At 41.5% G+C, this 15266-nt stretch overlaps 1 protein-coding gene across 2 annotated transcripts in view; it reads left to right on the top strand.

The window, feature by feature from the left end:
- Gclm (Glutamate-cysteine ligase modifier subunit) overlaps window positions 1–15266 on the top strand; it is a 78176-nt gene that overhangs the window by 54836 nt on the left and 8074 nt on the right. For both annotated transcript variants that reach the window (XM_055063361.2, XM_050196022.3), the window contains one exon: window positions 13395–13509. In XM_055063361.2, coding sequence (XP_054919336.1) covers window positions 13395–13509 — 115 coding nt within the window. The remainder of the gene's footprint in view (window positions 1–13394; window positions 13510–15266) is intronic.

Genomic DNA, 15266 nt, shown 5'->3' with positions numbered 1-15266 from the left:
AGTTTCGACTTTTTGCGCTTGCAAAACTGATGGCTATCTCGTTATTAATCGCTCAAAGGGCGACCGCTTGTTTCTCGCTCGTTTAGTGCTCATAGGCGTGCGCATAGGAAGGATGCCGCCGTGCATGCTTTCTGTTGCTTTTTTTTTTTTTTTTAGACTTGCAAAAACAAATTCCTTCTGGTTGGCAATAAGATGAAGATTAGCGGAAGTTTGTCACGCGTTTTGCTTTTTTGAAGGGCACACAACCACACAGTTTTCCTGAGAGAGTGCACCTACGTAGTTCGATTACGCTACGGATGTACATATTAGTGTAAGAGCAGGAACATTTGTGAAATATTCTCGTGTACGCATTCTCAAAGCCTTGAACGATGTGCATAACAATGCATCAAATTTTTCATTCGTATAAGTTCATTTCCTTATTTATTGTTGTTATTCATGAATGAAGAGTACATATATACCAACGCAAGATATTTTTTTCTCACTTTACGGTCACCCTAGAAAAATTATGGTAATTTTTTTTTAAATAAGTCTCTAAGAAGAATTCGAATCTCTCAGTTTTTGTGGCATGGTTTGTTTTAGAGCTAGTTTGCTCCCGCACGTCTATATACTACCACTCGCACATTGGCGCGCGTGCGGGCATGCGGCAGTTTGGGTTTTGTTCCGTGCACGGTTTCAGCTTCTTGCGCTTGCAAAACTGATGGCTATCTCGTTACTAATTGCTCAAAGGGCGACTGCTTGTTTCTCGCTCGTTTAGTGCTCACAGGGGTGCGCATAGAAAGGATGCCACCGTGCATGCATTTCTGTTGCTTTTTTTTTTTTTACACACGAAAATTAATTGCCTCTGGTTGCCGATAAGATGAAGATTAGCAAAAGTTCGTCAGACGTTTAGCTTTTTTGATCGGCACGCAACCATACAGTTTTCTTGAGTGTGCGCACCTTTGCAGTTCGATTACGCTATGGATGTACATATTAGTGTAAGAGCAGGAACATTTGAGTCTTGCAAAATATTCTCGTGTACGCATTTTCAAAGCCTTGAACTATGTGTAAAACAGTGCATCAAATTTTTCATTCTCATAAGTCTATTTCCTTTTTTATTGTTATTCATGAATGAAGAGTACATATGAACTGCAGCAGAACTGATAGTTCGGCGAGTTGGTACAAATTCATAGTAAAATATTTAGCGCGCACAATTGACAAGTACATTGGCTCATGTGTCCCCCTTCACTGTGTCCTTGTCAATTGTGCGCGCTAAATATTTTACTATGAAGAGTACATATATACCAACGCAAAATATTTTTTCTCACTTTACGGTCACCCTAGAAAAATTACGGTAAATTTTTTTCGAAATAAGTCCCTAAGAAGAATTGGAATCTGCAATAAAAAAAATCGACCCTGGGCGGTCGCATGTGGCGAAAAAAATCGACCCTCAAATGGTTAAGGCATTCCTCATCTCCAACGAATGACCAGTGCTAAATGCTGTGGTGCCATATATGGGCACGCCAGTGCAATTATCCTTTGCATTCCCAGCTCGAATCAGCTGCACTCACTAGTGATCTGTAATTTTTGAGACTGTGCTTCCAGAAATACGTGGTCAGGCACTAACCCTCGGTGATACAGTGCAGTCACCCACCGATAATTCGGACAGCTTCGCAGAAATTTCAGCCAACTTACAGCATGTCACTCAGGAATTTGGACTCGGTTTTGTTCTGCCTGCACGACCACATGCAAGTCGGCTACCAAGTTGACTGAGTTGCACACAAAAAGCAATATTTTGATATGTCGCAGCCAACGTAGCCCCAAACCATGGAACAAGCCTAGCCAAGGTGCTAAGTTGTAAGGGACTACATTTGCAGTTTGTCATGCAAGTTCTGTGCATCCAGATTTATTCCTTTCTGTGTGAAATTATAACAAGGTCCTGGGTGACTTCTTTGACTGCAATTGCGAATTTTTGTCAGTTACAATCAAGGAGATCCAGACAGTGCCAACTCCACCCTTAATGTCTCTGCTGAAGAGGAGGGTTAAGTGAGAGAACTGCTGGACAGTGACTGTTGCGAAAGAACCCATAATCATATGGCTATCGGAATGAAGGCAGCCTGTGTTCAAGTTTCAGGGGATGGATACGTGGTGCGTTTAGAGGCCGTCTTTTCGTCTGTCTTTAACGACAGCCATGAGAATGGTCGAAATACTGACATACATAAGCATGAGTGCATGCAGCAACGCATTGACCAGCTTTTCTACCCGCTTATGGAAAAAAGAGTGATTTTCTGGCAAATTTGACATTTTGGAATTCATTTATTTGGACATTTAGACTCTCCCCGCTAAATATGAATTATTGTTCAGCAACTGTATTGTGCACTGTACCGTGCATTATACCATGATATTCAAAGGGGCACCTTTTTTGTTAGAATACCATTTTATTCAGATAATGTTTTGGTTCGCTTAGAGTTCAAGTGAGTGGGGTTTCATTGTATAATGATTTATCAGATATAATTGAAATAAATCTGAAGTTCTTTTCACCGACATAAGCAGGTAACAATATATGCCCATAGTGAAGGTATTTAACGTCAGATTCACCTTCATTATAACAAGGTTCAGCTGTATTAAAGGGACGCTAAAGGCAAATATGTAGTTAAGTTAAAGTGATAGATTAATGCTCGAGAATCTCTGAGGTGTCAATATTATCGCGAACAGAGCCTTAATAATAGAGAAATTGAGGTAAATGCAGGACATGGTTAGAGACTCCCCTGGGACATTCAAGCACTTGCCCGATGACGAAAGCACTCCTCAGTTAAATTCTGTCACTAGTACTCAACCATTTGTTGCAAAAAACATCCTTGTATTGTATTATAAGATGAAATAAAATGCTACTTGTCCAGTTCTATTTCACTTTTAGAAAAAAGTACTCATTGAAATAAGCCCGGACGATGATGCGGGCAGTCAAAGGGTTTCGTTTTCGCTCGACTCTGCGCCGCCCACGCTTTCGCGTTTCAGTAGTTTCGTTATCACGTAGTGCTGCACTAGTTTTGCTGGCTCACAACACTCGCACGAATTGCATGTAGCAAAGAATTCAACTTCCATGTGATGTCGCGGGATACCTGATTGGTCTACGCCACTTGACCAAACAACAGATGCAGCAGTGAATCCACCGCTCTGTCTTGGCTCAGTATCGCCATCTGTCAGGCACCGTTTTACTTACCGATAGCAGCAGAGGGTGGTGATGGCATATGCAACCTCACCACTCCCCCGGTTGGGTGACGGGAGATTTGAATTTCAATAGAGGTGTTCGGTCCCTTCAGATGCAATTTGCTAAGTCTTTTCTTGGAGCTAAACAAGCATTTCAAGGTTTCTGGAAAGGTATTTAAACAGTCTACGTCAACTTAGTATTTGCCTTTAGTGTCCCTTTAACTATTGGAGAGAATGCATCTCAATTAGGCTGCTGAGTTTGTGTTGGAAGAACATGGTATAGGATTTGTGCATTGGAACAAGGCATAGGAAAAAGTTCAAAACTCTTTGATAAAAATTACATCTGAAGCTACTTTGTGTATGCTACCATTCACGGATGAGCATTAGAAAAGTAATATACTCATTGCTATTAACTCTTTCAACGCAACTGACATACCGGTACGTTTCCGTGCTTCTGTCTCGGCACCTTCCTTTTGACATTCCTTTTTTCAGATAGGAATGTGAGGACCACACCAAGATAGCATTTGCCATTATCCGTGTCATGTTTTCATTTCTGCACAACCAAAGATAAACCATTGTGTTCGTCTTACAATGTCAAAAGAAAAAACTCGACGCTGGGGGTGCGTCACTGCTGAAAAAAAGCCTACACTGAGAGGGTTAACTTACGCTGAGAGCATTCAGATCACATTAGACTAAGAGAATGGTATAAAACGCAGTTGTTTCAGACAGCACTTTTTTTCTCATAACTATTCACAATTGAATCAAATTATAAATGAAGGTAGACAAGAACACACCTGCATGTGAAACAATCGGCACGTGGCACTTTTCTTGAACTTCCCTGGTGCACTCTTGAAAAAGGCGTCGAAGATTGATTGTCATTCCTACATGAAAAGGAAGATGCCTGCTCAGAAACCCTAGCATACTTGTGCTACCTTGTAGTATCGTAACCCAAGTTCCAGTGAAGCAAAGTCTGCTGCAAAGGGGCTGCAGTGTGCAGCTTTCTTAGTTCCTGTGAAACTTCCTCACTGACCTTGTGCATCCTCCCAAGTGCCTCTGCGCCGAGCCATAGCTGTCGCACCAACATTGGTGGTGCTGAATACACGACCGCGTACAACTAACACTCTCAAAGTAACATTTCTGAATTTGGAGTGAAACTTCCTAACTGTTGATTTGAAGCATACACGGTCTCCCATACTATATGTGTGCAAAGTTTAAAAAAAACATGCAGAGCTGTTTGCATACAGCAACAATTCTAAAATTTAATTCACTGCTAAGAGGTGCATTCTAAAGGCTATGACAGCAATTATGGAATTTCCTGTGGTGCCTCCACGACTTTGAAATTTCTCCAGTTCTACAATTGCTAATCTGTGAAAGATAAGCTTGTTGTGTCAGCGTTGTCACAAAGTCACGAAATTGGTATCCTGTTGACCTATGGCTTCTCTGTGCACACATTCATGCAAACGTACCCTGCTTTCTCTAGGCAGCACCTACCACAACACCGAGTGCATATTAATGTGCATAGACTTCACACTTCATACACACAGTAAGTTGGTACAGGGAACTCTTGTTGCTTCTGTCTCTCCTGAAACGCATGTGCGTGCCATCGATTTTAACATTGTGTTCACATTTCCTGTAAGGACCCTGGCATTTCAATGGTGTTCACAGTGCAAACAGAGTTAAAGAAATAGGGGACAGGCAGAGGGAGGAAGACTGCTCATTCACTTTCTGCCCGTATATTATTTCTTTAAATTTGTTTGCGTTTAACAGTGCACACAGAGTAAACATCATCAAAAGGAACTGCTTCTGCACAAAACCCTGGCAGTTTCTTTTTTTGCTGTTTCTATTTTTGTGTGTGTGTGTGTGTGTGTGAGCGTGCGCGCGTGCGTGCGTGCGTGTGTGTGTGCACGTGTGTGTGTGCGTGTGTGTGTGTGTGTGTGTGTGTGTGTGTGTGTGTGTGTGTGTGTGTGTGTGTGTTTGTGTGAAACCTTATGTGCTACACAACATCCTAGCCTGCATTTGAGGATGGCTTTGGTTTTGACCAGAACACTTCCAGTGAACCAGACTCGAGCTGCTCCAGCTCTGCGCTAATGTTCCAATGACAATGAGTGAGGTAACAAATGAAGCTAAAATAAAGGCTCCCCAAGGTCATTGCAGATTAATTTAATTTCATTTATTTCATCTTTAAAGGCCCGAGGGCATTACATAAGGAGGAGCTACAATTCGTGTAAAACAATGCATAATAGAAATACAGTCACAATGAACACAAACACTGCAAAGGTGTAGGGCTAAACAGAATAAATAAAGATAAACAAGGGATTAGTAGGAGAATGGCAATATACAGAAAACAATGCACGTGCGGCAGTGTGCACAGATCAAAGTCAATGTGTGATACATGGTGAAGTCTGCAAAATATTCACGTATCCTGAAGGTGAGTGGCGAGTTTTACGTGAAATGATTTCCAATCGCTGCACAAAACTATGTTGTTTGGTAGGGCATTCCAGAGGATTATTACGTCGGGGGAGAATGAGCTCGTCATTGCCTGAGTACGGCTTTTGATATTGGCTATGGGGTGACTGTGGCTAAGTCAACTGGAAGTTTGGATCGGTGGTGTTAGCATGGGGTGTCTTGATTTCGGATGATAGTAAAAACTGTGCAGCAGACAAAGGTGTGAGATGATGCAACGCGACTGAAGTGGGGGAGGGAGATTGATCGTTTGAGTGCAATGAGGCTAGTTTCTTTTGAATATTTGGATGTGATAAATTGGGCTGCACAGTTCTGGATCGTCTCAAGTTCAGCAGTGAGGTATGCTTGAGATGGGTACCAGACGGACGATGCAAATTCAAGTTTGGGTCGGACGAATGTTTGGTGGGCCAGCGTTAGGTAACCTAACACGCGTGAGGCTTTGGAACATATTTTTTGGACATGGGTTACCCAAGATAATGAAGGCATCAGGTGTAATCCAAGGTATCTGTATGATATTGCTGGGGCAATCGGGACTGAGTAAATGCTGTATGAATGGTTAATTACAGTGCGCTACGGGAGAATAACAGCAGTTGGCATTTGTCCAGGTTTAAAGGCATGAACCATCTTTCGCACCATGTGGCTATTGTGGCTATGTCTTTCTGCAGTAGGTGACTATCAGTAGGATGGTGAATAGGGCTGTAAATAACACAGTCATCCGCAAATAGTCTTAATTTAGCGTTTATGTATACTGGAAGGTCGTTAATGTAAATGAGGAATAGCAGTGGTGATAAGTCGGCGCCCTGGGGGACATCTGATGTAACACTTGTAAGAGAAGAGCGGTAACCGTTTGTTGAGATGAACTGCATACGCCTTTAAGAAATTGATCACTCTGTGCTATTAGGTTATCAGGTATGCCTAGTGAGGAGAGTGTTGTGAGCAGGTGCGAGTGCAGAACACGATCGAAGGCCTTAGAAAAATCTAAAAAGATGGCAGCAAGCGCATTGTACTCTTTTTTTAAAAGCAGTTACATTCTTACTTCTTTCTTGTGTTCGATGTGTCACAGCACCGCAGACATGTGGCTAATGTTGAAATTTGTGCTGGTTGCTTATTGGCATTATGAAACAAAGTTTCAGCACTTCGGAAGATGAAGACAAACACGAGCTTCGCAGAAGGGGTGCTGGACATCAGCATGTTTACTGCACCAATGCATACATGCATGAAAGGCACACTTGCATCAAAGTGGCCATTGAGTGATCATTGCTGTATGGGCAGAAAGAAGTCCCTGTTACAGAAATACAGATTAACATAAGCTTATAACCAGTGGCACTATGACTGTGCCTAGGCAAAAGCATAACACCTTGCTTACTGTACCTCCCTCCTTCAGCATTAGTAGCAATAAGCAACATCCTACAGTTATTACCAGAACCATATTTTCTAATGAAAGATATTAGTGTACATTGTTCTTTAAGGTTGTGTGAGAACTGATCCATGAGGCATGATATTATATCAAACATATGTACCTGTACTGACAATCTGTTGTACTTATTAATGACAGAGCAAGCACTGTTCCTAATAATAGGCTCATAGCAGTTGCAGTCCCAAGGGGGGGGAGGCGATGAGGTGATTGTCACCCCCTTAACCCTAAAAAAACATTTTTACTTATGTCATGTTGCCATCGCTATGTGGACAAATGGGGCAAAAACAGCCACTGTTCGGGCAGACAACAATTCGTGAAGCCGGTGATAGAGACCAGTGGGTAGGGTTTACACCTAGCAAAGGCTTCTCCCGCATCGCCCCCGCCTGGGTGAAGTTGGTGTTGGTTGGCACGGATTGTCTCATGCTTCGTGAGTGTTATGACTTGCTTAAGGATAACACATCGATGACAACTCTGGTGACAGGAGGATATTGATCAACACTATGCTAAGTGCTTCAGTCACCCATGCGTTCCAACAAGGCAAGAAGGTGCCCTGCATGTAGCAGCATAATTTTGCGGTCCCACTGGAGGCACACCTCTCCCACATTGCAGATCGTGATTAGCCAGCCATTCAGCATCAAACACGACAGTGCGCGTGACAGAACTCTGCTAGGTGAATAAGTAGGGGCATTGTTGTTTCCCACCAAGCCATCGTCGCTACCCGTTTCTTCCTGTTTCTGATTTCCATCATGTACATAAACTTCAGTTTTGCTAAGCAGTGTCTCTCGTAACTGCTCGGTCCCTCGATGCTAGATGTAGGGGGAAGGGGGCTAGCCTCCTGTGGCCCACTTACCCCGTTGTAAGACGGGTCGCTTGCAGCTAAATAGCCCATCCTAACAAAACATGTTTGCTGTCTTCACAAGAGCGTTAACATCAGCCAGGAGTAGGTGTCGGAATACAATGCTTTAAAATCTCTTGGAGCTGCAAGCCTTTATTCCACTATGAACTATGGAGGCAATCAAGCATAACAATGACATCCGATATTCTCTCTCTCTTATATTACTGTCTGCCTCATCAGTTCGCGAGTGTGATCAAATAATGATGGGTGTTGTGTGATGAGGACCACAAAGAGTATATTGACTAACCACAAAACCATAATCTTGAGTTCAATCCAAACTTCATTTAAGCAAAGAAGGATGCCAAGTCATGGAGCAAGTCACTGAAAGTGAGGGAAACTATCGGGGTTACTATCAAAGTTCTTACGCAAAGCTTTCCTAGTGTATTTTAAATGTAGAAATGTTTGCACAATGTAGGAAGCATTATTTAGTAATTAAGGAATAAGAATGATTGGGGTCACAATAGGTTGTGTTGTTTATTTCGGGTTGAAAAACGCTGCTGCTTGTCCAAATCCATCGGGTTGTAGACAAAATTGAATCGTCCTTTTTTTTTGTCTGAAAAAATTTTGCTTTCCCCCGTTTTGCTTGCTTTTGCCCCCCCCCCCCCTTCCTCGCCAAAAGCAATCTCTGGGGCTGCCACTGGTTCAGAGTCATGCATTGATTTATGTATCATCAGCTCATTATTAGTAGCAGGCTTGGAAGATCTGCAGAAGTAATTTAGGTAGTAACGACTACCATATCTTCTGTACTGCCACTCGGAACTTACCTGCACTCCCTAAAACATTACGCTATTGGAAACTCGAACTTGGCAATTGTATAACATTTAAGACGTTACCACAGATACAGCCCTGGGAAATTAAAGAAATACCCATAAACATGACCTGTTCTATATACTAGCAAGACAAATTAAGGATGCTGTTGAGAAAACAATACTGTGCTCTTGTGGACGGCTTCCTCATAGACTGAAGCCTTGGTGAAATAAATATACTGTCTGGCAGAGTGGTGGGAACGAAGCCAAGCTTGGGGAATATTTCGATGCTACCTAATAGGAATAAATCCTTCGAATTCAGGAATCTACATGCTGTGGTGAGGAGGATAAGGCAAAAAGCAAAAAATAAATCGTGCTAATCTTATGCGAGGTCCATAGACAAGTTGTCTCCAATCAAAAGCTTTTGGGGATAAAATGTACAAAATCAACAGTAATCATTGAACTTATTTGATCTTGCTGCTTTGATCTTGATGGAGGCATGGAACGTCAGGCAAATATTTTCGCCACTCATATTCTAGATGTATTGAGTTCATAGAATTACTAACAGAAGTTCCAAATCAGAAATGTGAGATGAAAGGGCAGGAAATAATTATTATCCTGAGCTACAGAGATGCTCATAAATATGTCTTGCTATTCAATCATTGATATCCAGCATAGAAAACCCGCCGTGGTTGCTCAGTGGCTATAGTGTTAGGCTGCTGAGCACGAGGTCGCGGGATCGAATCCCGGCCACGGCGGCCGCATCTCGATGGGGGCGAAATGCGAAAACACCCGTGTACTTAGATTTAGGTGCACGTTAAAGAACCCCAGGTGGTCAAAATTTCCGGAGTCCTCCACTACGGCGTGCCTCATAATCAGAAAGTGGTTTTGGCACGTAAAACCCAATAATTTTTTTTTTTTTTAATATCCAGCATAGAAAGTAAGGCTGCAAGACCAGATAGCTTCAATTATGAAGTGCTGAAATTTCTGTAGCACAGCCCTGTAGATACAGAGGAGTGCAGATTTTTGGGCTAATTGGTCTGCTACATTAAATGAGGCCATAGCACTGGAGTCACACGAACAAGAAAGACGACGGGACATGTGCTATACTATCAACTGGTTTTATTTCAGAAGAGCACGTCCTGTCGTCTTTCTTGTCCGTGTGAATCCAGTACTATGACTCTTTTGACTGTAGATACACTTCTGTAATATTTAATATGATGTTACCTCATGGAGATTAATTTTATTAATCTTTATAAAGCCCAGGAAGGATACCTTATAATTGGCATAGTTATTGACTACTCACCTTGACGAGCTGTATGGGGAAAATGTGTGAAAGGACGATGAATCAATATCTTATGGACATTTTAGGAGTGGAATGAATGCTTGATAAGTATCAGCGTGGATTTTTAGCTCTCTCTTCTGCAGTCAGCCACCTCATCCATCTCTGCAAATAATTTATTCTGCAAATGGAAAGGATTCAGGGTATTGGTTATTTGTTCAGAAGCAGCACTGCATGTCTGTATTTTCAACTTGACGTACATAAAGTGATTGAAGCTTCAACAATTCCAAGAAAACCATCAGCTTGGAGCCAGTCTTTGCAATGCTAGGGCCCTGATGAAGACAAGCCCTCGTATCGAACCATTGGCTCTTGGCTTAGGCTTTCCACATTTGCCTAGGGTTGGTCACCTCAAGTTTCCACCTTCCTGTGAACCCTTTGTTTTTTTTAAAGATGGAGTTAAAGCATTCTTACAGACTTGGTGTACCATGGATTTATGGTTCGGATGTTCGCCATCCTATATTTCTTGGGAACCATTACTTTCGAGTCAAATTGGGGATGACTTTTCTAACATGGGCATGAAAGTGGTGTACCACAAGATGGAGCCCTGAGTGCGACACACCCAGTCGTAGAAATAAACTCATTCGCATGGTGTTTTAATTAATCGCACACTTATTTTATGTAGGCGATATAAGCTCAACTGGTCCTTGTGCAACATCTACTCTTGTAAGTGACAACTGCAGGTAGCTGTGAATATCAGGGTGTTCTGGACAGACAGAATTGGTTTAAATGTTTCACACACACACATACATGCAGGTACAAAAAAACACTATGATGCCACATTTAACTTGAAAAGAGAAATATAAATAAATCTGAGATTTGAACATCGAAATTTAAATGTCCTTGACAAAAAGGGGAAAAAAAAAGAAAAAGTCATGCCATGTACTCTAGGAAAAAAAAACACTAAAGATGTGCGAAAGCTATAAGGTTGCACAAAATTTTAGGGCTCAGACAGAAACTTGCATACTAAAATCACGGTATAACTGCGTCATGCATTTGCAACTGGATTATACATATTTTTCAATTATTTTGTTCTTGTTGAGCTGCAAGAAAGTCTGCATTGAAACACCTGGATCCAGTTCACCACCTGCGTTTGCATGTCTGCACAGGTGCATTTTGAACATCATCTATCAAGAGCCTTTGTACAGAAAGGAACCAGTGGTCACTTTTAAAACGCTGGCTATTTCTCGGAAATTGCTTTGTACTATATAGGTGTTGTCACAGGCAGGTCATCTATGCTACTGATTACTTACATTACCACATTTTGCAAGATATTATTTAGAAACAGGTCTCAGCGGGCCCCATCATTGTGTGTGCAACACCTTTTAATAAACTAAAGCTCTCTGTGAAGTGCAGCTAGTAAAAAAAAAAAAAAAACATTGTACACTTGTTAATGGTTAACAAAAGGTTGGGCATGAGGACTATGGTACATTTAGGAGGAAACTGTAGGCCAGTATGGTGTCATCCAAATCTGAGGTTACAGTGAATGACCTCGTAGAAATGTTTTCTGTGGTGGCAACTTCTCCATTCCCTTAACATAGTTTTCACTAATTGGGGTTCGTTATTATTTGTTTGTTATAATTTGTTTGCCTCATTCAGCCTGACAGTGTTTACAGGCATTTTGTATCAGATATGCTGTGCAATCCTAATAGGATACTATGATGTCTGTGATCCACAAGTCCTTTGCGGCAGTAGTCAGCAAATCTGCTTCTTTGTTTGCTTGTATACCTACCTGTGGCGCTAGGTATCCAGCATAATTAAATGTCAAGACCTAGGCTTTAGCACTGAAAATATTCATGCCAGTACATTTTTCAATAACCTGTGTTCCTTAATTCCCCCAGAACGTACAGCTTTTAAGGCACTCGAAGAATCACTGCAGCTGACAGATATACTAAATTTGTGACCTTCTGTGAGTGCTAGTGTCAGAAGAAAAGGGTACAGTTCGGCTGAAAATATGTTAGCTTTGTTATCAAGTCTTCAGCTGGGCTTCAGCTACACAGCCTACGTGACTGCATGTTTTCGAGCCACCCACACAAAGTTGTCTGAAAGATTGGCACACTGCTCGACCAGCCAAATTTATGTAAAAGAATTCGTGATGGTACTTCACTGCGTCAAGGTTGCCTTTTGTAGGCATTTTTTTCCAGGAAGAATATTCGTTTATTACTCCATGGAATAATATATGTATATTCTTCGATTGCCTTAAAAGTTGTGTGTTCTGGGGGAATTAAGAAACATCGTTCATTGCAAAATGTACTGGCATGAATATTTTCAGTGCCAAAGCCTAGGTCTTGACATTAATTCTACTGGATACCTAGCCACACAGGTAGGTATACAAGCAAACGAGGAAGCAGATTTGCTGACCACTGCCGCAAAGAATCTCTGGATCACAGACATCCTACTATCCTATTAGGATTGCACAGCACATCTGATGCAAAACACCTGTAAATAATGTCAGGCTGAATGAGGCAAATGAATGATAACAAATAATTATGAACTCCAATTAGTGAAAACTATCTTAAGGCAAGGGAGAAATTGCCACCACAGAAAATATGTCTATTAGGTTATTCTCTGCAACCTCAGATTTAGATGACACCATACTGGCCCACAGTTTCCTCCTAAATGAACCATAGTCCTCATGCCTACCCTTTTGTTAACAATTAACAGTCCTGCACATTCTGATTGCCTGTCCCTAGTATGAAAGTCAGAACGAAACATTTTAATGAATGTTATAGATACCGTGCACCTCTCTTCCCAGCTTATGTACCCAGAAAAAAAAAAAAAAAAAAAACACTCATTTGAGTTTTTTGAGTTTGAATATTGGTCGATACATGCATGAAAATGATATTTGACATAAACCGTTGTGAAATGTAATCTTAAAGTAAGGTCTAGGGCTTAATGCACCAGCTAGTAACTTTTTGGCATTAAAAGATAAATTAATTTTTCTGTGACTCTAAATAGTTGTATCAGCTGCTGCACAAAAAAAAAGCATGAACAAGCCAAATTTCTTAACTTAAATTATGTTTGCTGTCTGTCATATCTTGCCTTTGTGTTGTTCTTTTCCGTTTTAGCACAGACCACTTATGACATCTAGTGCAGCAAAGCCTGCTATCTTCAGGACACACTGTTTTCTCAGTGCTAACTTATTGTTGCTTTGCATCACAGCTAGCAGCTAATGTATGGCAAGGTGTTCGCAAATCTTTAAAAGATCAGCTTTCAAATGTATGCAGTTGCTTTAAAAAATTGTTCTAGTGCACTTGTGTAAATTCTTTCTGCAAGAACTAGTTTTAAAGTTTTGCAAAATACAAAGCTTCGTACAAGCAGGCAGATAAACTTGTGTGTTATCATCCATAGGTGAAGCCGAGCGTGAACCAGGTGAACCTCGACTCATGCTGCGTCATCCCCCAGGAGATGCAGGAATTTGCCAAGGCGAACAACATTCAGCTTCTGACACACAGTGACCCAAAGGGTAAGATAGAGAGTGCTCAGACTAGCATCAGTGAAACATGTTGAGTGCTTGTATAGTTGCCTGGTCATAGCTGCTCAGTTCTTACAATACTAGTGTGTTGCTGACTTTGTTGCATACCAAGGGCTGCTAGCATGGAAAGATTTATCCTAGTGGCTAGAAAGCTTCACATTAGTGACAGTAAGCTGCCACGCAGGAAGTTGACGGGTGACAAAGTAGTGACACTTGTGCAAAACTTTCCGTGCTTTGGAAGAACTTTAGATCTTGGACTAGTTTGTGTTTGGTAAAGGACACACGAACACTAGAGGGACAAATACACTGCAAGAAACACCTACTAGAGTAGCTTAGCGGCTATAGTGTTGCACTGCTAAGCTCAAAGTCGTGGGTTCGATCCTGGCCGCAGTGGCCGCATTCCTATGGGGGCGATATGCAGAAACGTTCGCGTACTTATATTTGGGCACATTTTAATGAATCTCAGGTGGTCAACACTAATCTGGAGCCCTGCACCTCAACATCCCTTACAATTAGATCTTACTTTTGGCACATAATACCCCAAAATTTATTCTTTGTTTATTTTACACTGCAATGGACATAGATGACCCAGGCAATAACTTCTGAGTACAATATGTTGCTGGGAAAGTTGGTTGAAGTCTAGAGGGTACATATTAGCGCTCGCTGTGTTCTTTCCTACTCCCTCATCTGAGTCTTCATTTCCACATCACGGTAATATGTACCCCCTAGTCATTTCCGACTAGCCTATTTAGGCCACAACTGAGGGATATACTATACACAGACAAAATTTACACCAGTGGCGGTTGATCTTAAACTGTAGAGCTATTACTTTCCCGAACAATTGAGGTATATACTGTTAACAGAGAGACAGCAGGCACTGAATGTAACACTAGAAGTGACATGGAAAAGTCATCACAATCAGTGGCTGATGAGACAACCAGTTGTCGAAGCAAGCTGTCTGCACACCTCTTTTGCACATTTCGGTGTCCTGTCTAAGGATGGCTAAGTTCCACGGCTCACTGCTAAAGTTGGTGGCATAGACAATCCCAGAAAGGTCAAGGGCAATATATGTGCAGCAAGGATGAAAAAACCATAATACATGAAGTGGTGCCCTAGGTACACAAGATTGCCCATAACAGCAGGAAAGTAGTGGCAGGCAGGTCATCTCTGTTGTCTTCTCGGCCTCTTTGAAACTGGCCCGGCTCAGCTTACATACCTCAAGTGAGACTGTGAACCCCATGGGTGTTTGGAAAAAGAGCACAAAGCCTTAACCAATGTGTTCTGTAGGAGTTTATAGTATGAGATCCCCTTGACGTGCAGCAATTCCTATAGAGTCCTTTATTTTTGGGTAAAACTCATAAATAATTCAATATTTTTATATTTTCTCTCCCCGTACAAGTTTATCAATAACAGGTGAAACCCGATTTGTTCCCAAAATTTGTTGTTTCGTTAAGGATAATAGTCAGTGTAGGTGTTACAAAACTAATGAACGTTTCCTACCTTGTGTAGCAAGTGGTCAAGATAGGTTATATTAGTAGTAATGTTCATATGTGAATATTATAAGTAGAACCTCGTTGGATATAATCCCCTCTCATATGATTCTCCAGTGCCAACATTTGCAATCGAGGACACAAAAAATGGCCCTATACAGTTAAGCTTTTTTTTACTGTTTTAATATGTTCCGGGAAAACACAATCTTTTGGCAACAGTGTTCAATACATTGCCAGACTGAAATTTTATACCTTTTA

This window comes from Dermacentor andersoni, chromosome 1 (genome assembly GCF_023375885.2).
Source record: "Dermacentor andersoni chromosome 1, qqDerAnde1_hic_scaffold, whole genome shotgun sequence".
NCBI lineage: Eukaryota > Metazoa > Arthropoda > Arachnida > Ixodida > Ixodidae > Dermacentor > Dermacentor andersoni.
The sequence above is the reverse complement of the archived record's forward strand: the minus strand, read 5'-3'. Positions and strand labels throughout refer to the sequence as shown.